Source organism: Sceloporus undulatus, chromosome 1 (assembly GCF_019175285.1).
Source record: "Sceloporus undulatus isolate JIND9_A2432 ecotype Alabama chromosome 1, SceUnd_v1.1, whole genome shotgun sequence".
Taxonomy (NCBI): Eukaryota; Metazoa; Chordata; class Lepidosauria; order Squamata; family Phrynosomatidae; genus Sceloporus; species Sceloporus undulatus.
The window spans coordinates 37,431,309-37,454,855 of record NC_056522.1 but is presented as its reverse complement, the minus strand read 5'-3'; the positions used below and the strand labels follow the sequence as shown (position 1 = coordinate 37,454,855).

Sequence of the window (23,547 nt, the reverse complement as noted above, 5' to 3'; positions counted from 1 at the left end):
AACTGCTTAGAGACTACTTTGGTGGTTTAAAGTGGTATATAAATGAAGTTGTTATTGCTATTGCTATTTCCATGTTTATTTATACCGTGCCTTTTCTCCAAAAGTGGAATTCAAATTACAGATTAAAACAAATGCAACATAGAAGATTATCGCATTAGCTTTGCTGTTGGGATAGACCTGAGATGTAACTTTCTTAAGGCGGATCTTATTGCATTCACCCATCGCTGGACAGTATGTAGCCCGTATTTAACCCAGGCTTCTCCAGACTTGTTCCACATCTTTTCAAGAATGGGAAAATCCAGTTCTTGAAAAGCTTCGAGAGACGTCTGGGTTGCATACAGGCTGCATACTGCCAGCCGCTAAAAAGGCCCAATCATACATCCTCAGTAAATGTGCCTCACTAAATAACTATGGAAACCAAAATGGCCTTACTAATATTTCTGTTGGATGCAATGATTACTTATTTCATAAAATATCTTATTACATTTTTATTTCTGGTTTACAGGCAATACATTGCCAAGGCATAGAAAACAAGATTCATATTAAATTTGGTTATGTGGTTTAAAAGGGTATGGAACTTGGCTTTGTCAGAGAAGTGGCCTGGCAAACTGAAATGCTTACCAGGACAAAGTGACACAGATGAAAAGGCACAGAGATGTTCACAGTTCTCTTTTGGTGATTTGGAAGAGGAGGGGAGGCATGTATGGGTTGATACCACTGACATCATATTTGTGCATCTGAAACTCTTTCTATCATTTCATTTTGTCTTGTTGCATATTTTAAAAGTACTTGGAGTACTTTTACTTTACTTCAGTTTTGATAAGAATTTTCCAATATGTGTACAGTTGCAATGTGAAAGAAAGGCAATGGGACTGAAAAAAGGGTATCTCCAGAGAATTTCAAGGGCCAGGCAGTCTCATATGGGAGGCTACAGTCCTTCAGACAGCCTGGATCTAAGTCATATAGGGCTTTGGAAGTCATAGCCAACACTTTAAATTGTGCCCAGAAACTGACTGGCACCTAGTTAATAATCTGGTTGAAGTTTTGTTTTTTGTTTTTAATACCAAATGAAGTTTCTGAACACTTTTCAAAGGCAGTCCCACATAGAACATTTTACAGTATTCCAAACAGGATTTTAGTCCTGTGCTTTGATTATTTTATTGGGAACTTTTAGGTGAGAAAATGAGATGGGGATAATTCTCCCTAACTTAGGGTATCTTTGTTATAAGCTTGAGACCAGTTATCTGCACACTTCAGGGAGTTTCCATTTACACATACAACTGGCTGCGGGAATGAACAATAGAGTGAATATATTGATTCACTAATACAATTTTCTAAGAATAGTTAAAATATATTTCCACAGGGGGAGATGGGATAAAAGAGATAAGAACTGTACTTTCCCAATTGTTAAGACTACAGTTCAAAACACACTTCAGAAATAATCTAGTTTGAGACCGCTTTAACTGCCCTGGCTCGATGCTAGGGAATTCTGGGAACTGTAGTTTTGTAAAACATTTAACCTTCTCTGTCAGAGAGATCTGGTGCCACAATAAACTACAGTTCCCAAGAATCCCTAGCCCTGAGTCAGGGAAGGTAAAGTGATCTCGAACTAGATTGGTCTCAAACTGCAGTGTGTCTTGGACCTATGTTATACATTCATACAAGAATTGTACAATGCAAGACTGAAGGATTGTATGGGTTTCCAGTTGCTGGATCACAGCTCCCATTAACTATAGCCCTGGTGATGCATAATGGAAATTTCAGTCTAATGTTGCCCATTGTTAGTATAAAAGCTGTCCATTGTTGGTATAAAAGAATAGAAATCTAGCACACTTCTCAGCAGTTGAACAGAAAGGAAATTACTGGTCTACATTACTGACTAACATGTTTTTTCAAGAACTTTCACCACAAACATCCCAAGGGGGGGGGATTATTGTTGATGCTCCTTGTGAGAATTTTCATGAATGTGCCATGTCATCAAAGTGCAGAATAACAAACACACAAACGCCAACCACACACACACAAATAATAGGGATGAGCTGTTGAAAGCTATGGCTTGCTGTTCTTGCTCAAAAGCGTTCTTTGGTGTTGATTCCATTTGTGCTTTTAAAATTAGTGTTGGGAGGAGGTTCAACAGAACTAAAGCTTATTAACGTTTCCCTTTAGGGTTTGTTTTTATTTATGAATCACTCAGCAAAGAATCTGCATTAGAGAGTGTCCTGCAGTTCAGCCATGTTTGGATAATCAGAGTGCCTCGATGGAAATGCTGCAGAGCTACATTTTCCTGGGTTGTGTTTTGTGATCAGCTCAAGAACTTAATTAATAGCAGCTGACTGAAAGCCACAATCCTGTCATCCCTCCATGCCTTACCTTACTGAAATTACATGGGAAATATTTATTCTTTTGGTTTACAAACAGGTCAGGCCTTTTTACTGAATGGATAGGAATTGTTGCTTAGGAATCAGGTCTTTTAGACAGCACAAAACAAAACCACCTGCCAGGTTCTTCTGCTGTAATGTGACTCCATGAGTACCAGGTGAGAATGGAAGAATAGGTAACCCCAGAGTATTGTGAGTCCTCAGGAGAACTTTGGACATTTTTAAGGGTGGGAGAGAATACCAACCTGTACAACGATAAAAAAGACATACAAAAGTGTTAGATGGATTTATCAAACTTTACAATGAGAAAAAAAGACATAGACAGATATAAGGTAGATTTGTTGCCTACATATATTGCTAACAGAATGCCAGCCACTGAGTATCAGATTGGAAGAAAACAACTTAAATTAGCAAAGGTTCAAATCTTAAGGAGCCATCAAGGAAAGTTGAGACATGTGGGCAACGTGTCAACACAAGTCCTATGTCATGTTTTTTCTATTAGTCCTACGGTTTCTAATGTTTAATGTTAACAATGAACATACAGTACAACCCCTGTCTATGGAGGATACGTTCCCACACTTACCATGGAAACACAAAATGTTTCCATGACAAACCCTATTAAATGAATGACCTTCAAAGGAAGTTGGCCATAAAAACATATTGAAGGACTTGGATACCTAGAGATTCCAACTTCTACCTAGAAAATGCCTAGAGAGAACATATTTGCTAGGACATGAGTAAATGAAATTGCAGGTACCAGTCCTGCAGACACAGGGGTTATACTGTATGCCAATTTAACTTTTTCTTTAGTCCCCACCAAAGTTAATGCAATATCCTGAGGTAAGATAAATAAATTCCATTTTTTTAGTTGACTTTGAAGGCTGAGCTAAAAACATGCTAAGTAATTTCTACTAATATTCCATTCTATATCCTCAATCCTCAAGTGCATCTTTTTGGAGGGGCATTGTGGCACTGTGAGTGGCTCTCTTGCCTCTTTTGATAATGCAGAAGTGGACATCCTGGTAGCAGTGGCTGGGGCACTGAATCTGCTCCAGGTTTTAGTATGAACTTTAAAGGATCTACCCTACTCTCACATAGGTTTGGGGCCTTGGGAAATTCCCTTAAAATTCACACTAACCCTACGAGCGGACCCATCACTCCACTGGTATGGAAGCTACCAGTTGTCACTGCACCCTAAATACTCACTACTTAACTCGGTTTTTTTTAAAAAAATCAGCTACATCTCCTCATGAAGGCTGGAAAGGGCTTAAAAACACATCATTGTGAACACCACTCAGAGGGCAAGGCCAGCCCAAGACCATTTGTTGCTTGAGGCATAGGACAAAATAGTGCTTTCCCTCCATTCTATGTACAGAAACCAGCTTTATCTTCTTCCAGCACTTGTAACAATATCACATCTCTCATAAAAACAGAAGTACAAAACTATTTCAGGAGTATTGAACAGGCTATCTTCCAAGTGAAGGGAATGGCTGGAGAGGAAATCAAGAAGGATGGTCTGGGTATCACCACTGTTGTCCTTCAGTATCTGTAGCCATAGCTGTAACTTGGCCAGCCCTGTTTATATATAGGACTAGTAGATCTCCCACAGCCTTCCAAAATATGAACAGTTGGACAAGCACAAAGAAATGGAAATGACACGGAAGACAATCTTTATTCTGCTTCCTTGAGTCCTCGCAAGTATTTTCTGCTAGTAGTTTTTTTCTGAATCACTGATGTTGTACATATCTAATCAAGTGGAGAGAGGGATACACTGACCATTTTGTGAGGTTTTTTTTTTAAATCAAGCAAGACATGTTAATCACCTATTCAAGTGTTTTGTGTTTTCTCCCAAAGCTGCAAAGCTGTATGAAAGGCTATTGATTTCCTTCGTAACTTGCTGCAACTAGGCATGTAAATCTAACCTTTATTGTAGAAATTTGAGACTTGGGGACTCAAAATTTAAAAAAGAGTTTCTATAAATAGAGATAATTAGGGAAGCTTTTAAAACTCTCGAATAAACACGACTACTTTGAAATAAAAATACATTATTTATGAAGAGCTCAGTGGGATCACAAAATCACTTAGATGGAAGAAAATGTTTCTTAAGCAGAACAGATCAGAGCCTGCAAAAGTTCTTTTTTAGATAACAAGAACTCCAGAATCTCCCAGCCAAGGAGCTGGAACAGATATTGTATGGAAATGCAATAATGATATAATGTGTACTAGGCTATTACACAAATATTAAAATCACTCCACTGCCAATTAGTTTCTGGGCAAGGTACAAAGTAGTGGTTATTACCTTCAAAGCCCTACATGATTTGGATCCAGGTTACCTATGAGATCACCTCTTCCCATATAATCTGCTTTGTACAATAGTCAGCCAGTCTGGGAGCCATCTACTTCATGACTAGGTTGGAAACTATCAGCCATCCAGAGGACTTTTTCTTTAGCCATCCCTAGTCTGTGGAATGACCTGTTAGAAGAGATTTGACAGTTGAATACACTGTGTACTTGCTGGTCAATGACCGAATAAATATTATATATATATAATACACTGTGTAAATTTAAAACAGCGTTAAAAACCAGTCTCTTCTAGCAAGCCTATCCAGATGATTTTTAAATTATGAATTTTAAATTATGGATTGATTGTTTTAATATGTATTAGTCTTATATGTTATTTTAAACTGATATTATGCATTTTGGGTTTATATGTCTTAATGGATGTTATGTGTTTTTAACTGATATGTGTTGTATTTTACTCTGTTGTTGTTCCCCACCTCAATCCATGGGGGGAGGGAGGTAAGAAATAAATGTTGTTGTTGTTGTTGTTGTTGTTATGTCTTCCATGTCATTTCCTGTTTGTTCATTTTACACACACACACTTATTGCATCAGTTGGTCTGCAGTTAGTATGAGTTTCTTTGACCTCATTTCCTAGTTTCCAGTTCTCTATCTCTCTTTTATTCCTGGTGAGGAAGGACTCTCAATCCTTCACTGGGGTTGCAAACAGCACAGACAGCATGAAAGGAGGTTTACAGAGGCCACATGCTGTGGACTGGAGACTGGCATGTGCTACCCTAGATGCAGACCTGTCCTAAGGAGGACAATTCAAAATTATATGCTTACTTAGAGGAATTATGTTAGCTCAAATGTAGAAATATTTAGTGGCCAGGTAACATAGCCTAGGGGACCAATCCCTATGTATACCAAGTCCAGATGTATACAGAACTCCAGAGACATATGTCCAATGATAATGAGTTTTATTTTAAAAGAGGGAAATCAACACATGCACATAAGCACGCAACCACATATACACACACAAGGACTAGAGAAATCAAGGTGTTAAGTTGGAATAGAGTAAGGCATCACTATCAGCGATGCTGCACCTGAACAGAACTTGTCTCCAATTGCTAAGGGTCCTGGATGAAATGGAAGACTCAAACAGCTCCAGCTGCACAGGAGATGGGTGAGCTGTTGAGGTGCTAGTCTGGCAAACCAACAGAGATTCTGCCTGCTTGCTGGACTAAGCCAAAGATGTGCTGAAAAGCACAGATATTTATACCAAATAGATGCCTCAGGAGCAGATTCCTAGGGGTTGAAAGACCAAATGGTCTTGAAGTTCTTTGAAATGGGTTTGAAGCACTCAGGAAATACTTTGAAGTAGTTTTCCAAGGTGGTAAGACTGAGGTGTGAATGGGCACTGATGGACGCGCATTTGCAGGCAAAGGGGATTAGTGTGCAAGATTGCTGATGCTTTGTTTATATTAAAGCTGCAGCCCACTGATCTATAGTCTTGGGTCTCCTCATCTCCCCCAAATGTCCAGAATCAATCAAGCAAAGTCAGGGGCCTTCGTGCAAATTCTTAAGCTAGTTTATGTGCTGAAGCTGCTTTATAGTAATGGTGTCTGCACCAGGATTGTGGAAGGATCACTCAGCCTATGCTTTATAGAGTTTATGATATCAAAAGAGGAGGGGTGATCAGAGCCATTCATGGGCCTAACAGGTTATTGGGGAAAGGGAGTGGTTTTAACTACAGGAGCCACACCAAGGCTAAGGACTCTTTCCAAGAACCGACTCCAGATATTCCTCCCCCTTCTTCTCCAGAAACATGTTTCCACCACACAGCTTCATTTCATTCTACACACACACACACACACACACACATTGTGTCTCCTGCTATTTCTTATCTGGATCTGACCAGTGAAAGAAAGCAGGAGCCACAATGCAGCTCCAAACTGCCAGCCAAGTTGTGACAAAGCTCACAAATTTAAGCAGGGGCGCAAATTTGAAAGCACCTTTTTGCCACGGCTTTACCCCTGCCACTATGTGCCCTAACTTCTCACTGTAGTCAGTCATTCTGTCCCAAAACAGCACCACGCAGCACCATAGAAGTGATGCCCTGTGTGCAAGCCTCGCAAGAGTTTCCCAACTGTCATCACTACTAGCAAAAGATGCAGATAAGGGAGTGAGCTCACACAAACAGGTGAAGAGCAGAAGACACCAACACTCAAAGCAATCAAAAAGACTGTGCAGTGGTTTTAAGGGAACCTAAAAGGAGAATGCAACTTTCATCCTCACCATTGTCCTAAAGGACATTGGTTCCCTTGTCTTTCTTGCACACCAGTACTTTGACTGAAGATCTCGCCGCCACTGCCTCCTATTCCTTCACCATACCCCTCAATGTTTCCACCACTCATTTTGAGAAACCACTGAACTGCATTAATTCAGAAGACTAGATGTAGCCTGTGCCAAGTTACCTTGAGTCTCAAACTGGGGGAAAGGTGAGATAGGAAAAGTTTTCATTTAAAAAAAAAAAGCTCTCCATTGGAATGCCATCCTGCTTAGCTAAAATAGTCATATCTATGCTTTCCCTATTCAGACTCAGTTCTGGACAGGCCCTATGGGGCGCTGTTGTTACGCGCGAGGGGCGGCATTTCCTGACACACCTTGCCCCTCGCACATAACGACTATGTCAAAATGGCGGTGCTGCATACAGATGGGCGCCACCATTTTGACGTTGCAGACGCACAGCATCTGGACGTCAAGCACCAGGAAGTGCCGCCGTGAGTGCACACCTCGTGTCTTGCAGTGCCTCTTCTGGGGTGCAGGAAGAAGCGCCATTTTGGCACTTCTTTGTTGCTGCGCCTGGGAACTGCGCGGTTTGGCTGCTGCAGTTCCTGGACGCAGCAACCAGCAGTGGCACGAGACCACCCATTTTGGGCGGTCTGTAACGCTCCACAGTGTCACTACTGTCTTATACCCACCAATAAATATTGACACATTTCCTACTGTCACTCATCCCTCTACTTCTAACTCCTTCCTTTAATTCTTCACAAATGGTCTGGGATTTTTTTTTTTAAAACTGGGCTTTCTCTTCCTTCCCTTGTTCTGAAAATGTAAGTAAGTTCCAAAGCAGGGAAGTTACTGTTTTGGATTAACACCCCCAGACTTGCCCTACCAGCAGTTGGCTTGCTGGTTGCAAGCTTCTGAGAGTGGTAGTCCAAACAAGTAACTTTCCCAAACTCTGGTAATTTCAGAGCGTCTGAATTTCCCCACAGCTGTACCCTGTTTCCTTTCTCTTGGAGAAAAACAACAACAACTCTGAGTGGACTTAAAAGCACTTTGTTGCTGAAACCTGCCTGGCCCAAGATGACCCCATACAATGTGGTTTCTAAGTACAGTTCTGTTTGCCCTGAACTCTTCATTGCTCCCTGGGTGACAAGTTTGTGGTTCCTGTTGTTATGGGAATGATCACACTATTCACCAACACCTTCCTATAGCCTTCACAGACTTCCTGAGAAACACAGAGAAAACCAGTTTGTCTCTGCCTGGGAACTAAGCAATGTTAAGAAATTCAGCATCTACAGACGGTAAGAAAGGACCTCAAGAATAAGCTTTGTTTTTCATATGCTCAGTGTGGCTGCAGTTCTTGACATGAAGTCCAAATTTTTCTTTCTTCCCTTCTTTCCTCTTTACTAACAAGGTCATTTCTTCTGCAGGGAGTGAGAAGGGGAGAAAGAGGTGAACTGATCTGAAGGCATTCTGATTCAAGTAAAATCTTTTTTCTCCCTTTTTTTAAAAGTCATTTTGATGGGTCATACAAATAAAAAGAGATCCAAGGGCAAGAGGGATTTGGAATATTTTCTTTATTTCACAAAACCAGTGAGAGAAACCTGGTTTACTACATTTGCTCCACCTACAATTGTCAAGTAAAATAAGAGACAAGGCTGTTGTCCCTTCAGTGATTGTGTGGAATCCAGCAGTTGTGGTTTGTGTGACAAGCAACACCCATTGAAATTTCATCTTCTATGCAACTATTAGTGAGAGTCAGCATGGTGTAGTGGTTTGAGCATTGGACTGCAGCTCTAGAGACCAGGTTTTGAATCCCTGCTCAGCCATGGAAATCCAATGGGCAAATTGCACTTGCTCATCCTCTGAGGAAGTCAAAGGCGAACCCTCTTTGAACAAATCTTGCCATGAAAACCCTGTGATAGGGTCATCATGTGTCAGAAATTACTTGAAGGCACACAACAAATACAATAATTAATTGGAGAGGAGCCCTGGTCCTTATTTCATCTGGCAACCCACATCCATGGTGATCTAAATACAGTTCTAACAAGAGTAGACCTACTGAATCAATTAGATATACCTATGTATTGATTTTCCATTCAGCGATTGATCCAGTGACTCTGTTCTAATTGAAACTAACCAACAGAATTCCAGCCAGTATTTTCTTGATGTTCCATATGGATCCTAACCTTCCTAAAATGCCATAGAACTCAATATTATCCAAAGCCTAAACACCCTGGCCTACAGGAACCAGCTGCTCTCTGATCTTGGAAGCTGAACAGGGTCAGACTTGGTTAGTATTTGGATGGGAAACCAACAACAAAAACCAGATGCTGTAGTCCACTGAGTACTCCTTTTGTGACAGTAGGGGAAGACAAATGCTGACTATAATGCCCATGTTGACACTAGTGTCCATCCATATCACAGAGGAACTGCAATCCAATTGTAGACATTTTGATTAACACCATGACTTTATTAATCTATCAATAAGATTTGCATAAATGTACCTAGAATTTAAAACAATATCTTATTTATACCCTGCTGAAGGGCAGGGTATAAATATCATAAATAAATATAAAATAAATAAATAAAATATAATAAGCATATCTGTCTTTCAAGATGATGCCCATATGTGCCTGTGGCAAGCATCTTCTTAAGGGGCATGTCTGCTGGTTATGAGTAAAAGGGGAATGCTTCTTCTTGGATGGTGTTTTCTGTTCACAGCTGAATGAGAAAATACCAATTTCTAAAACTCTGCTGCTCCTTCTAACCAGGGACATGGGGGGGGGGGGTAAATTAAAATTTTGTAATATATAACCCAGGGAAAGACATTTTTTTAGTCTTGCAAAATCTGTTTTATTGTTTACTGAAATCTGGAGACTGTTTAGCCAGTGTCTGATATAAAGCACATACACTAAAAATTAAATAATTTGTTATTTATTTGTTATGAACACCAGTCTTTCCATTCACAATCCCCACTATCACTCCAACCGGTCCTCATTTCAAGATTATAATTTTTGATAAGAGTAGAAAGAATCTGGCTATATTTGTAAATTGACTTTTCATAACTGTAAAAATGCTTACCTGAACCATTAATCTCACAGAATTTTTTTTCTGCTGCTGTTGTTAAGCAATTGGGAATCAGAAATCTTTGCAAGTGTACTGCAAACAGATCAAGAAATATAACAGTAGACCCAGACATACCTTCTCCTATATTCCAGCCAATTAATTTTGTAAACATATTTGTACTACCAAAAATGCAGGTGCATTCAAAATGCCAGACACTTTTCCTTCCCTATTTCCAATTCTATACATATTCAAATTCCAACTATTTTATGATAATAAATACCACATGATCCACTGTGAGATTAATGGTTCAGGTAAGCATTTTTACAGTTATGAAAAGTCAATTTACAAACATAGCCAGTTTCTGAAGCCAGTATTGAAGGATATAGGCTTTGTAGATCAAAGAAATGAATACAACATATCACTTGCAGTGAAGGACTTTCTGCAATGTATCAGTTTTCTTAGGAGACACCCTGCAAATGTCTGTTGCAGCAAAAATAGTAAGAGTCTTAACACATTGAAGGCTAATTTATTTATTAGGTCAGACACTTTCATGGAATGAAGTGCAATTCCTTTGATGAAGTGGGCTTTGGTTCATGGAAGCTGATGTCATAATTAAAAAAAATATTCAAAGACATAGCCACATTAGTCTGGAAAATCAGTATTCAAAGGGATCTTGAAGCACCTTTGACACTAAGGGGTAAAACAGACAGGCATAATATGCAGGCTTGGGGGCATTGTAGGGGTGTGCATTTAGGTGACGCATGCCCTAACACCGTCCCCAAGCCGGTGTCACACCGCCTGCCCAACCACACGGTGGCCAGTGTTGCAGCACTCTAGGGGAGTGGTGTGACTACTCTGTGTGCCGCAGAAACATGTAAGCACCACCACCACAATGGAAAAGCTGTCCTTTTTCCGGCATAAAAAGGAGAGGCATTTTACCACTTCTTTTTGTGCTGGAAAAAAGGCAGATTGTGGCTGTGGCGTGTAGTTGCCTTGGCCCCGATTCAGTGCTCAAAGGAGAGGCGTCAAGCCATCCCTATATGGCTGTCTGTTTTGGTCATAACTGAAAGAAAGAAGCTAGTAGCATGAGATTTTGTAGACTTGAGCCTACTTCAACATGCATCTGAGGAAGCAGGCTCAAGTCTGTGAAAGCTCATGCTACCAACTTATTTCTTTCAGTTGGTCTTGAAGGTCCTGGAACACCCCTTTGCATAATGAAAATTGTTAGTCTTTATGATGTCACAAAATTTTAGGTGTTTCTTCAAAGCATGATAATGATGTGACCATAGAAGCATTAGACACACTTGAGAACATTTTCATCAGTGGAATGCTGGAGGATATGCTAAACAATATGTGACATGAGTGAATCAATCAGACTGTATTCCAGTCACAAAATGTTGGTTTTTAAACTTGGATGAATTATATCCACTATACCAGGAGAGCATTCTCATTCGAGGGTCTCCAGTCAATTCCATTCTATTTCACTCCTACTTGAGATACCACAATTTTCTAAATTTGGCAAGAGCTCATCAACAGAAAAATATAAATGCTTTCTGAGTTGTCCATCTGGCATCATTAGGGGCACATGATTTGCCACCAATCATGGCCTATCAGCTCTTTCTTTAATGGGAAATCTAGCTCTGGCTTCTTTGGGTGTGACTGTAGTTAGATTCCTCTTGAGGGCACTTGTTGACATGATGAGCTCCTGACACTATGTTGCTGTCTGTAGCAATGAAACACACACTGTATATTGGAATTGAACATAATGGATGTTTCATAGAGAAAGTTAATCAAACTAGGATGACACAGTGTTGTAAACAATGCTGTGCTGTCAACAGCTGCCTTTGCTAGCTATATTATAGGAGTGCTGCACAGCAAAGAACTGAAGAAGTGTGGATTTGACAACATAGAGAAGATGACTAGTGACAGATATAATAGTGTTATCCTTTAAGGCACCAGGAATCTAGCAGCAACTAAGCCAGATTCCTTACTTTCTGTGTCAGCAGAATAGTTTGCCAAAAGAGAAAAAGAATACCATGAGTTAACATGACCAGGGTGCAGGACTGCAACTGAGATATCCAGAGAAGTCAAATGACAGAAGGGTCACTAGCCTTCTACCTGGTTCTAAAAGTGTTAACCCTGGGCTGGTTCCTCATTCAAGACAATTTGTTGCTCAAGCATTGATTTCCTTGCCCCCAGATTACCTTTTACTAGTTTGGCAGGCCAGCTAATTGATTGCCCACCTACATGATCATTACCACTTACTTCCAGGCTGAAGGTGTTGAACATGTTCAGTAAATAAATAAATTTGATTTAGTCTGTGCTTTTCATGCTAACAGGATATTCATTGTGAGATATAATTAGAACCAGAGACAATACTTTTACAAATTATTTTAAAGGCATTTGAAAGTGTTATCATTTTATGCATAATCCATTCTTGTTAATGATTTGTTATTATTTGCCATCAAGATGGCTTTCACTTATGGCAACCCTGTGACTGAGAGATTTCTGGTTATCAAGGGGTGAAGCAGAATGGCGACTTGGAGCAGCCTCTGGTCATCCAACCCCAGTTGCCCTCCAATCTGCCCAGGACTGCAGTGACTGGACATCACAAGATCATGAAGTCAGCACCTGCCACAGCCCTCAATGGGCCACTGGCAAGGAGTGGCTTTTCATTGCTCCTTTTTTGGCTGGCTTCAGACCACCTTAGGTGGCCACAGAGAAACTTCTGGTCGCTCTAGAGGGTGCATCATTCCCCACCCCACCCCAAAGCAGCCAGAAGCCACTCTTTCCTGCCCATCTGTTTTGGGAAAAGGTCTAGTAAACTCAGGGCAGCCATGACTTCCTTGATTGAATCTGTCCATTTGTAATACAGGCTCCCTCTTTTCCTACAGCCTCCCATGTTACTTTTCATTATCATACTGTATTTTCTAATGAGTCATGTCATTTCATGATGTGTCTCAAATGCAATAGTTTCCTTTAGTTGTCTTCATTTTTAATGAGAGTTTAGTCTTGATTTGCTTTGTTGTTGTTGTTGTGTGCCTTCAAGTTATTTGCAACTTATGGCAACCCTAAGGTGAACCTATCAATGGGTTTTCTTGGCAATATTTGTTCAGAGAGAGTTTGCCTTTAACTTCTTCTGAGGCTAAGAGAGTGTGACATGCCCAGGGCCACCAAATGGGTTTTCATAGCCCAGCAGAGACTCAGATCCCGGTGTCCAGAGTCAAAGTTCAGTGCTCAAACCACTATACTATGTTAGCTCTATTGATTTGATCTAAAAGCCATTTGTTTGTCCTTTTGGTGGTTCATGGTCCATCCTACCCCCATATTGTAAGCCTGCGGGCAGGGAACTGTCTGGTTAATAATAATAATAATAATAATAATAATAATAATAATAATAATAAAAAATGTAAGCCGTCCTGAGAGCCATTAGGGCTGAAGGGCGGGATATAAATACCTAAATAAATATACAGAGATATGAAGAATATACTATGAGAGCCAGCTTGGTTGAATGTTTTGAGTGTTGGACAGGGACACTGGAAAACTGGAGTTTGAATCCCACTCAGCCATGGAAACCCACTATGTGACCTTGGACAAGTCATGATCTCACAGCCTCAGGCAAAGGCAAAAGCCCTTTGAGCAAACTCTGCCCCAAAGCCCCATATTAGGGTCACCTTAGGGTCACCATAAGGCAGCAGCACGGCTTGGCAGGCTCTCCCGGCAGTTGGGGTCTTCAGCTACTCAGGCTGGGCTGAGGAGGCTCCTGTCAACAGCAGCTTCATCAAGGCACGGGAAAGGTGGCTTTGCTCACACATGGAAGATCCTTTCCTTTGTGGTTGCCCTTCCTGGAGTTGCTGTCTGCATGCTGAACTGCTACCTGAAGGCTCAACATGAACATGAAAGGCCAGAGTTCATTCCTTATTTGCATCTTCAGATCTGGACTAAGCCCTTCCCTTGGGGTGATGAGAACCATACTCTTTTCCATAACCCCCATGTTATGGGGCCTTTCCAGATTAACCATCCCGGCCCAGGTTCCCAGGTTCCCTGATTCCCTCATTCCTCCCGTGGCCCCATCTTAGAGATGGTTGAGGATCAACAGAGGGATATCAGGGTTTTTAGTTTTAATTGCTGTTTTTATCCTTGATATTGTATTTTTAATATGTTATACTATTTAATACTGTCTTAAGGGGGGGAGGGATAAAGTGTTTTTAATTGTCATATTTTATATTTTACTGTTGTTAACCGCCCGGATTGGTTTGCCAGAGGGCGGTATACAAATAAATATTATTATTATTATTATTATTATTATTATTATTATTATTATTAATCCACTCCCAATTGGCTATGAAAATGACCATTAAGCAAGTGGACCGTAATACCACAGGAACCATTGAAGGTAGCTGGACCAGAGACTAGATTGTGTGCTTTGTTGAAGGCACACATCAACAACAACAAAGCAAATCAAGACTAAACTCTCATTAAGCCTAGATTGGGACAGTATGCATTCTGTGTACTGTCAGATTATGAAAGATGTTTCATAACAGCATTAACAATAATATAATATGTCATTTACCTTTGAGTGCCAAATATTTTCCAACCAAAATTCAAAGCCTGGAAATGTTACCTTTTAAGACTATCATCCATAATGGCTAGGATTCTGTGATGTGTACAAAACAAAACAAAACAAAAACCCAAAGTTCTGCCAAAAATGGCACTAACTCCACATGACAGGAACATGTTTGAGAAGGCCAAGGCCAATATATGTATATATGCATGCACATGCACGCACACGCACAGAAGGAAAATAAAATACCATGAGTCTGATAATGCTCAGTAGGCATATAAAATCAGTTGATCTTACAGAGGATGGATGAATCAAATGGTATATACAGTGCACTCATGTCATACGCACACTATACGCTGAAAGCCACATGCCATAAAAGGCAATGGTGCATGCTCCCATGGTGTACGTGCCACGTGCACAAGCCCAATTGTTTTCAATGGGGCTCGAGCATTTGCAGAATTTCCCTTACGGATCCCCTGCATAAGGGAAGGGTGCACTGTACTGGTACTGGAAGAGGGCATGGCTGGCTGGAACTCTGACATTCCAGACTGCAAAGGTCCCACAACCCAGCTGTGATTAGAAAATGACAAAAGATAGAAAGGCTTTTGTAAAAACAAACAAACTCTCTCTCTCGCTCTCTCTCTCTCTCTCTCTCTCTCTCTCTATATATATATATATATATATATATGGGATATAGCAAAAGAAGGGTAGTTCAGCTCTGTGTATATGGATGTCTATTATCAGAAAAGGTTAATCTGGGTCATTTATTTATACTTTTGTTATCATTATTATTCCCTCATTGGCATTAAAAATCAATGTGCTGCATTTGTCTTATTTTTTAATTCTGAAAACGAGCAAAAGAAACAAAAGTGGCCATGAGTCACCACCTACAGCATGAAATCATACTTTGACCACCTTGGTCAGATTGCTTACAGTCAGCTACATTTGCATAGCTTTATCTTGCCTCACATTTCTTCTTTTGGTAGCTGTCATTTAATGGGATTGGGAATTACAGGCAAAATAAGAGAGTGGACTTCCCTTTTTGGCAGGAACATGTAAATGTTATCTATATGACTGAAAATATTGTATCTATGTGACTGGGAGCCACTCTGCCTGTTCCTGGGACATCTGTTTGATCTGGTTTGTACAATATGCAAGGTAATTTTTTGGTAACTGACCATAGGAGATAGGGATGTATTATGGAATTTTTAGCCATAAAACATACAGTTCCAAACCTAACCATATATGACTCAAAGGGGTTAAATGAATGAAGATCATTCACTGTTGGTTCTGGTGAATCAGCATCACAGAACAGAAGATGTTCTTCTGTTCTCACCTCCCCTGCAACTGTTTGTTTTATTACGTCTGTCTGTACTGTGGATGTTTCACAAAGAAGCCTTTGTTACCTTCCTGAGATATGTGGCTATGTTGCTCACTGCTGTGAAACTTATTCTGATATGAGGGGTGTATCAAAGGAAGAGACAGGCACTCCAGGCCATAGCTTGGAAATGTTATTTTCTTTGTATTCTGGGAAGTTGTGGTTGCCCCACAAGTAGCAGTAACAATAACAACCATTCCCTTGTTGAAACACCACCCCTGGCTATGGATCCAATTCCGGACAAAATTCCAAGTGCTAGTCATGACCTATTAAGCCCTATATGGCTTAGGTACAGATTCTCTGAAAGCCTACTATGGCTCAGTCCAGACGGGCCAAAAAGGACGCACTCATCATGTGCAAGGGGTGTCTCAGGGTGGCACTTCTAGACACCCCTCATCCCTCACACATCAAAATGGTGGCGCCCTGTACAGATGGGCACTGCCATTGTTACACAAGCACCACGCAGCATCCGCACAGCACCATGCAGCACTTGCATAATGAGTGTGCCAGTGGCATACTGTGGCACACTCGTTACGCCGCCACCATGGCGTAGAAAGAACCCGTTTTTTGCGGGTTCTTTTTCTGCCAGTGGAAAGCCTCAACGTTTGTCAGCTAAGGCTTCTCTCCAGTGGAAAACCAGGCATCGGCAGCCCTTTTTGGGTGGTCTGTACCCCACCAAGCTCTGCAAATAAGGCTGCCCAAGTATTATGATATTTGGCAGAGGGCTTTCTGAGTGTCCCACCACCCTCCCAGGTTTGTTTGTCACAGTGAGAGACTTCTCAGTGGCTGCTCCTAGGCTCTGGAACTTTCTCCCAAGAAAGGCTGAGATGGTCCTCCCTCTGCAAAGTCTTTCCTACTTAATCAGACCTTCAACCTTCAATCAACTGAAGATGCTATATGGGTGTGCTGACAATAATACCTAACTAAGTGCTTTTAATTCATAGTTGTTTAAAACAGATTCATAGAATGATAGAGCTGAAAGAGACCACAAGGGCTATCCAGTCCAACCCCTGCCATGCAGGAAGACACAATCAAAGCACTGCTGACAAATGGACATCCAGGATCTGCTTAAAAATATCCAAAGAAGAAGACTCCATCACTCTCCAAGCCAGCATGTTCCACTTCCAAACAGCTCTTATTGTCAGGAAAATATTCCTAATGTTAAGGTGGAATCTATTTTCCTGTGGTTCAAATCCATTAACCTTCTCTTAGGCAAGCTAAACATATCTTGCTCCTTAACCTGTCATCATTGGGAATGGCTTTCAGACATTTTACTATTTTGGTAACCCTCTTCTGGACAGTTCCAGCTTGTCAATTCTCTACTCAGCCATAAAACCCACTGGGTGGCCTTGGGCAAGTTGAATGTTCTCATCCTCAGAGGAAGGCAATGGAGAAAACCTTCTGAACAAATCTTGTCAAGAAAACCCCATGATAGGTTCATCTTAAGGTCCACCATAAGTCAGAAATGGCTTGAACACACAACAACAACAACAATCTCGTCTTGTTTTAGCAATTTTGTTTTAACTTTCATTGTAAGCTACCTTGAGTCCCATTTTGGAAGGAAAATGGGGTATAAATCAAATAAAAAACAGCATCTTTTCCCAACTGTTTTCTAACCTATCACACAAAGCCACACCTGTGACTTTGAGTCTGGTGAGCAATCCCTTTGCCTCCTGCTTTTAAAAAGCATTGCCTTTACAGTACAGTGGTCTCTTGGGTATTAATAATATAAAAGGGAAAGCTTTTTAACTTTCCAGTACACCGTGTGATATTTGTGTGCCCAGAGCTTATTAGCATAATACTGGAATGGCAATCCTTTGATTGTAATTCTCACCTTCATGCACTGAAATTGAGGGAGAAAATAATTAGTGGAAACCTCAGGTGTTAATAGTGGAGCACACAATGATGACTGCTGAGCAAGCAGCACAACTAATCCTTGGTTCCTTATTGACATACAATGGGGGCTGGCAATTAACAGGCCCTCGGACCTGATTCACTGCCGTCTTGCATTCCAGCTGCCTTCCCAGCCTCCTATGCCTTGTAAATGTCACTGCTCTTTCCCTGTCCCTAACAAAATATCCTAGGACAGCTCAAATGGCTAAAGTCTTATAAAACAACAGCCCTAAATGATTGCCGCCTGAGGCAAGCCAAGGTGGCCAGTATCTAAGACTATTTGGCACAAGTTATTTTGATATGTGAAGCACAAAATCCCACAGACAGTTCTCTCCATACCTGGCAATAAAAATATAGTACAGTAGGAGTAATGTCATATTAGACCATTAACAGCCATTCATGATATCTCAAATCTGCCACTTGAACCAATTGCTTCTCTCTACCTAATGGCAAAGTTGGCTGTGGTTAGTAAACTTTGAAGTGGCATTTGACAATTAGAGTTGCCAGGATGAAAACCTTTAACGGTTGTGGAGTAAAAGGAATTTCAGCAGATGTTGCTTGTCACACAACTAGATAGCAAGCAACACTTTCTGAAATTCTCTCTGCTCACAACCATTAAGTGAACAATTGTCCTTTCCAGTTTTGACTTCTGACAACATCCATTTCAGGGGGACTATACTGGGAATGGGGAATGCTGTGGTTTTTCATAGGCATTTTTCCACTTTGCGAAGAATTGTATTGCAGACTGTGAAAGCAGCAATTTTCTAGTATTGCCATCTTGTGAGCCTCAGGTGAGTTCTATATCTTTAATGGACACCTATGAAAAATAATCTTATTTTCCATTTCCCTGCCATGACCTCCATACCCACCAGCATTTTACAGATGGGACACATGTGGGCAAGCATTATCAGAGTGTGATCAAGAAGATAAAAAGAAGAACAGACAATAAGGGAGAGCATGCAAGCTAGGAAAGGCTGAAGCATGAGTCTACAGCATGCTTTTCGTTGAAATGTACTAAGAAGGCCAAGATTCTGCCCCTCCTCTCCTCCCCCCTGCCAACATAACTGAGTGCAAACTACTTCTGCTCTTTGAACTCAGTTTTCAGCAACTGCAGTAAGCTGAGGAGTTTCACAAGTTTTAAAAATAGTAGTTTTAAAAGCAACTGAAAAAGCAGTATAATAGTAGTATAATTTCCTCCCAAACTAGGAAAACTGGAGGATATGAACATCGCAACCATTTTGAATGGCAGGGAGTAAAGTGGAGCACAATTATTAAACATTTAAGAAATGAGCCTGTTTTAAAAAGTGGGGAACCTGTGACCTCCTCTCAGAGGTTGTTGAACCAACTTCCAACCATTCTTAACCATGGTGGCTAGGCTTAGATGGAATGCTATGGAATTCTGGTATTTGCAATTTTTGTGAGATGTTTAGCCTTTTCCAGAGGGCTATGGTGCTGCAAGAAACTACAGTTCCCAGGATTCCATAGCATTGAGCCACAACAGTTAAAGCCATGTCAACTGCTGCTCCAGAGAACAGGACCCGGAACAATGGATGCAAGCTGCAGGAAAAGAGATTCCACCTGAACATTAGGAGAAACTTCCTGACAGTTAGGGCTGTTCGACAATGGAATGCACTCCCTCAGAGGGTGATAGAGTCTCCTTCCTTGGAGGTCTTTAAACAGAGGCTGGATGGCCATCTGTCAGGGATGCTTTGATTTGGATTTCCTGCATGGCAGGGGGGTTGGACTGGATGGCCCTAGTGGTCTCTTCCAATTCTATGATTCTATGATTCTATGAACTTGGATTATTTCTGTAGCGCAGATACAGCCTGAGTCTAACAACATCTCTTATGGGTTAGGTTCTCCCCTCCAGAGCTGTATATTTTATTTTATTTTATTTTATTTTATTTTCCCAGTATTTATATTCCGCCTTTCTCCCACAATAGGATTCAAGGTGGGTTACAATATATTAAAAAGAGCTAAAACACTGATTACAAAAGTTAAAAAATAGTAAAATACTAGCAGCATTAAAACATAGAGTAAAAACAGCGTAGCTAAAACATAGTTAAAACAGAACTGCCCCAGCTAGTATGGGCAATGTTAAGAGATTATAGGAGCAATTGTCCAAACAACAACAAAAACCTAGGGGTTGGTAGAGAGAAAGTTTAAATCATGCTATGTTTTTGCCTTGACGAAATTTAAATGAAGGCTGTTGGGAGGTGTGCTGGGTGTGTGTGTGTTTTGTTTTGTTTTGTTTGCACTGAATTTGTAGGCTGATAATGGTAATACGACAGGCGGCTTGGCTCTGATTTATTGCTGGTCTATTTTTAAACTGCTAGCCATCCATTAATTGGTTAATCAGTTCAATTAAGCAATTCATGTTTCTGGCTTTTAAAGCAGAAATATATCCAAATTCCACTCAGTCTTTAAATCACAACACAAAGTGCCTTTGAGATATGGTGATCTTCTTGGAGAGGAAAGAGATGGCCAAAGGGAAATTGCTCAAAACTTTGCAAAAAAAAAAAAAAAAAAGGTCAAGCAACAACAGTGATATGCATCAAGTGAAATTTCGAAGCAAGGAATTTTCTGTAAAATTAATTTTGCTGGCAGGCAGGTTTATACAGCATAGAAATGGCTGACTCTTGGACTAGCAATATTTTATTTTATTTTATTTATAATATTTTTACCCCGCTCCTCAGCCAAAAGGCTATCAGAGTAGCTTACATTGTTTTAAATTAGACATTTCCCTGCCCTCAGGCTTACAGTCTAAAAAGACAAGATACAAAAGGAGAAGGGAATGGAAGTGGGAAAGGGGGAAAGTCCAGCAAACCTTCTCTCTCTCTCTGAAAGGCATATGGACTGGAGGCGACTGAAAGGCCCTCATTTTTTTTATTTTTCTATTAATTTTTATTTCTTTTTTCAAATCACATTCCTCTTCTGAGGAATGAACTCCAGTTAATATTTTGTTTTGTTTTAACAGAGGCAGACTGGAGCAGAAGCAGCAGACCTTTGTTCTTTTGACTTGCTGTCCTTAATCGAAATGGCTGCCGCACCTTAAGTTGCAGCTTTGCCTCTTCTTTTAAAAAGGGAACCACAATAAATAAATTGTTTAGACAAATTTCCCCAAAGGAGTGACTGAAACATCCAACTAGGGGATGATGGGGCAGACAGGGAAGACTCTCTATAACCCTCTCTGATCCCTTCAGTCTGAGTGGATCATGGGGGAAGGAGAGGAGGAGGAGGTGGCAGTTGATAGCTCCAGAAGTTCATATTTAAGAAAGTTTGGCTGAATTTTGGTGTCTTTTTGAGACAGGTAAAATTTAGTCAAGAGGGGTAAAGACACGAGAGCAGGTGTGGTGTAGTGCTGGACTAGGACTCAGGGAGACAAGGTTTTAAATTCTTGTTTAGTCATGGATGATCGTACTAATTTTTTGTGTGTTGATTGTTGTGACTCTGGAAAAATCCTGGTCCTACCAAGGACTCATCTCATTTGGAGTATAGTAGCAAAGCCACTCCATCTAGCCAGGGGTGTCCTAAGACCTGAATCTTAACCTCAGTTCAGACTTTTGTTGTGTACAGAAAGAACCAAGGACTAAAGACATCTCTTTACCCATCATGCTGACACACTAATACTATATTGGTAACATATTCTAAAGCATGGGTGGGAAGATTGGAACATGTGAAAAATATATAGCTGCCCATGCCTGCATTTATTTACTTAATATCATGCTTTAGTCCTAGTTCAATACCCTAAAACAGATTAAAACAGAGTACAGCTAAATTTAAACATTAAATTAAAAACCTTGGCCCAAATTTAACTTTCTATTTGAAGAAAAGGCCTCTTCTGGGCCTTAAACAATCCTGGGAATGGAGAGGGGAAACATGCCAAAATTTTTCTCCTAGACTTCTCAAGAGTGCAGGGAACATTTTCACTTTTTTAAAAAAAAGAAACACCAATAATAGGTGGGCGGTCTGTGTGCCACTCTCTAAGATTCTGAGGGAGTATATGTGGCCCTGGAAACCTCTACACCCCTACATTAATCCATACTGCATGCTGTCTTATTATTTCTCCTTATTCTGATTTGAACCAAGAGTTAAGAATTTTATTTGACATTATTTTTTGCTAATGGAAAAAAAAGCTGAACTGCTTTGTTTCTGCAGTGCTTTGCTGTCATAGGCCCTAAAAATCATCTTTTGATTTCACTGAAAAAGGTATTTCATTCTGCTCCTTTGTGCCACCTATAATGAGGCCCACAGCATGCAGGCATATTTAAGAGGTGCTTTGACCATGACAAAAGCAATCAGTTCCTCTAGTTCTGCCATCATGTGGAGTTTAAATACTGATGAATGGACTACCTGGGGTGTTCCATCCTACCTAAAGCTGGTGTTCTTCAGGTGGGGCAGACAAAAGTGTATATTTTTATTATACCAAAGAGATGTAAAATCTTATTCCTACTCAAACAGAAAGAAAAGAAGAAATTGGAACCAAGATGGATTGAGAAGGCACTTGACAAACCTCTTAATCACAGCGGGTAGGTAGGATAGCACAGGCTTCAACATTTCACAGATAAAAACTGGGACATGTGTGGTCAAGCAACATCAGAGTTTGGGCAAGATGGCAAACATTATTAATGGGGAAGAATACACAAGTGATGCTGCAGACGTCTGCTTTTGCCTGAGCCTACTGAGACAAACAAATGGGTCCTAGAACAGATCAAGTCTGAAATCTCCCTGGGAGCCAACATGATAAAGATGAAGTTGCTGTGCTTTGATCATGTCATGAGAAGAAAAGACACATAATGCTAGGAAAGGTGGAGGGATGTAGAAAGAGAGGAAGGTCTTATGCTAACTGGATAGACTCTTGGAAAATGAGAGGAGTTTGCAGGCATGAATTTACAGGACCTAAGCAGAGCAGTGGAAGATAGGGAGTCTTGGAGATGTATCATCCACAGATTCGCCATGGGTTGGGATCAACTCAAGGACACTTAACAACAACACATTGAGAAGGGTATGAGTCTGTCCACTCCTGTCTACCACCACCACCCAAATTAATTGAGTGGACATTACTTTTGTACCTTGAACTCAGAGCCTGTACAGACTGACACTTTGAAATTTATCACACGGCCCAGAAAACGGGCCCAGTGCGTTATAAACGTGTGCGCATGCGCATGGAATGGGATGGGGCCCAGAACCCCATTTTATCGCACGCTGTAACACCACCTTTGCCGCCGGGCATTCCAGTTGCATTCCCATTCCGTCCCAGAGGGCACCATTTCCCCAGAAATGGTGCCCTCTGGAACGGAACTGGAATGCAACCGGAACGCCCGGCAGCAAAGGCAGTGTTCCAGCATGCGATAAAATGGGGGGTTTGGCCCCATCCCATTCCGTGCGCATGCGCACACACGTTTAGAACACACTGGGCCCGTTTTAGGGCCAGTGCGATAAAATCCTTTGTGTCGGCCTGCAGGCGAACTAGGGCTAAACTAGGACTGAGCGTTCACACGCTCTGATCTTTAGTTCTGCAGCCCAGGTGCCATCTTGGCACATGCCTGTACACACACAGCATGCCATGATGACATCCCTCGGGTGCAGAGTCCAAACGGTGCTATGCAGAAGGGGTATCATCATGGCACACGAGCATGGCAATGGCGCCCCTTCAGGGATGCAAAAAAACCTGTCCAGAAGCATGTTCTTTTTGGT

The 23,547-nt window shown here is 40.9% G+C and overlaps 1 protein-coding gene across 1 annotated transcript in view; it reads left to right on the top strand.

Annotated features, from left to right (window-relative positions):
* The first annotated feature begins 8,177 nt into the window (after positions 1 to 8,177).
* The window catches only part of LOC121919162 (spermatogenesis-associated protein 7 homolog), a 106,029-nt gene continuing 90,659 nt past the window's right edge, over positions 8,178 to 23,547 (top strand). Inside the window, exon 1 of the mRNA XM_042445463.1 lies at positions 8,178 to 8,247. Within this exon, the coding sequence (XP_042301397.1) occupies positions 8,220 to 8,247 (28 nt within the window). The 5' untranslated portion in view covers positions 8,178 to 8,219. The remainder of the gene's footprint in view (positions 8,248 to 23,547) is intronic.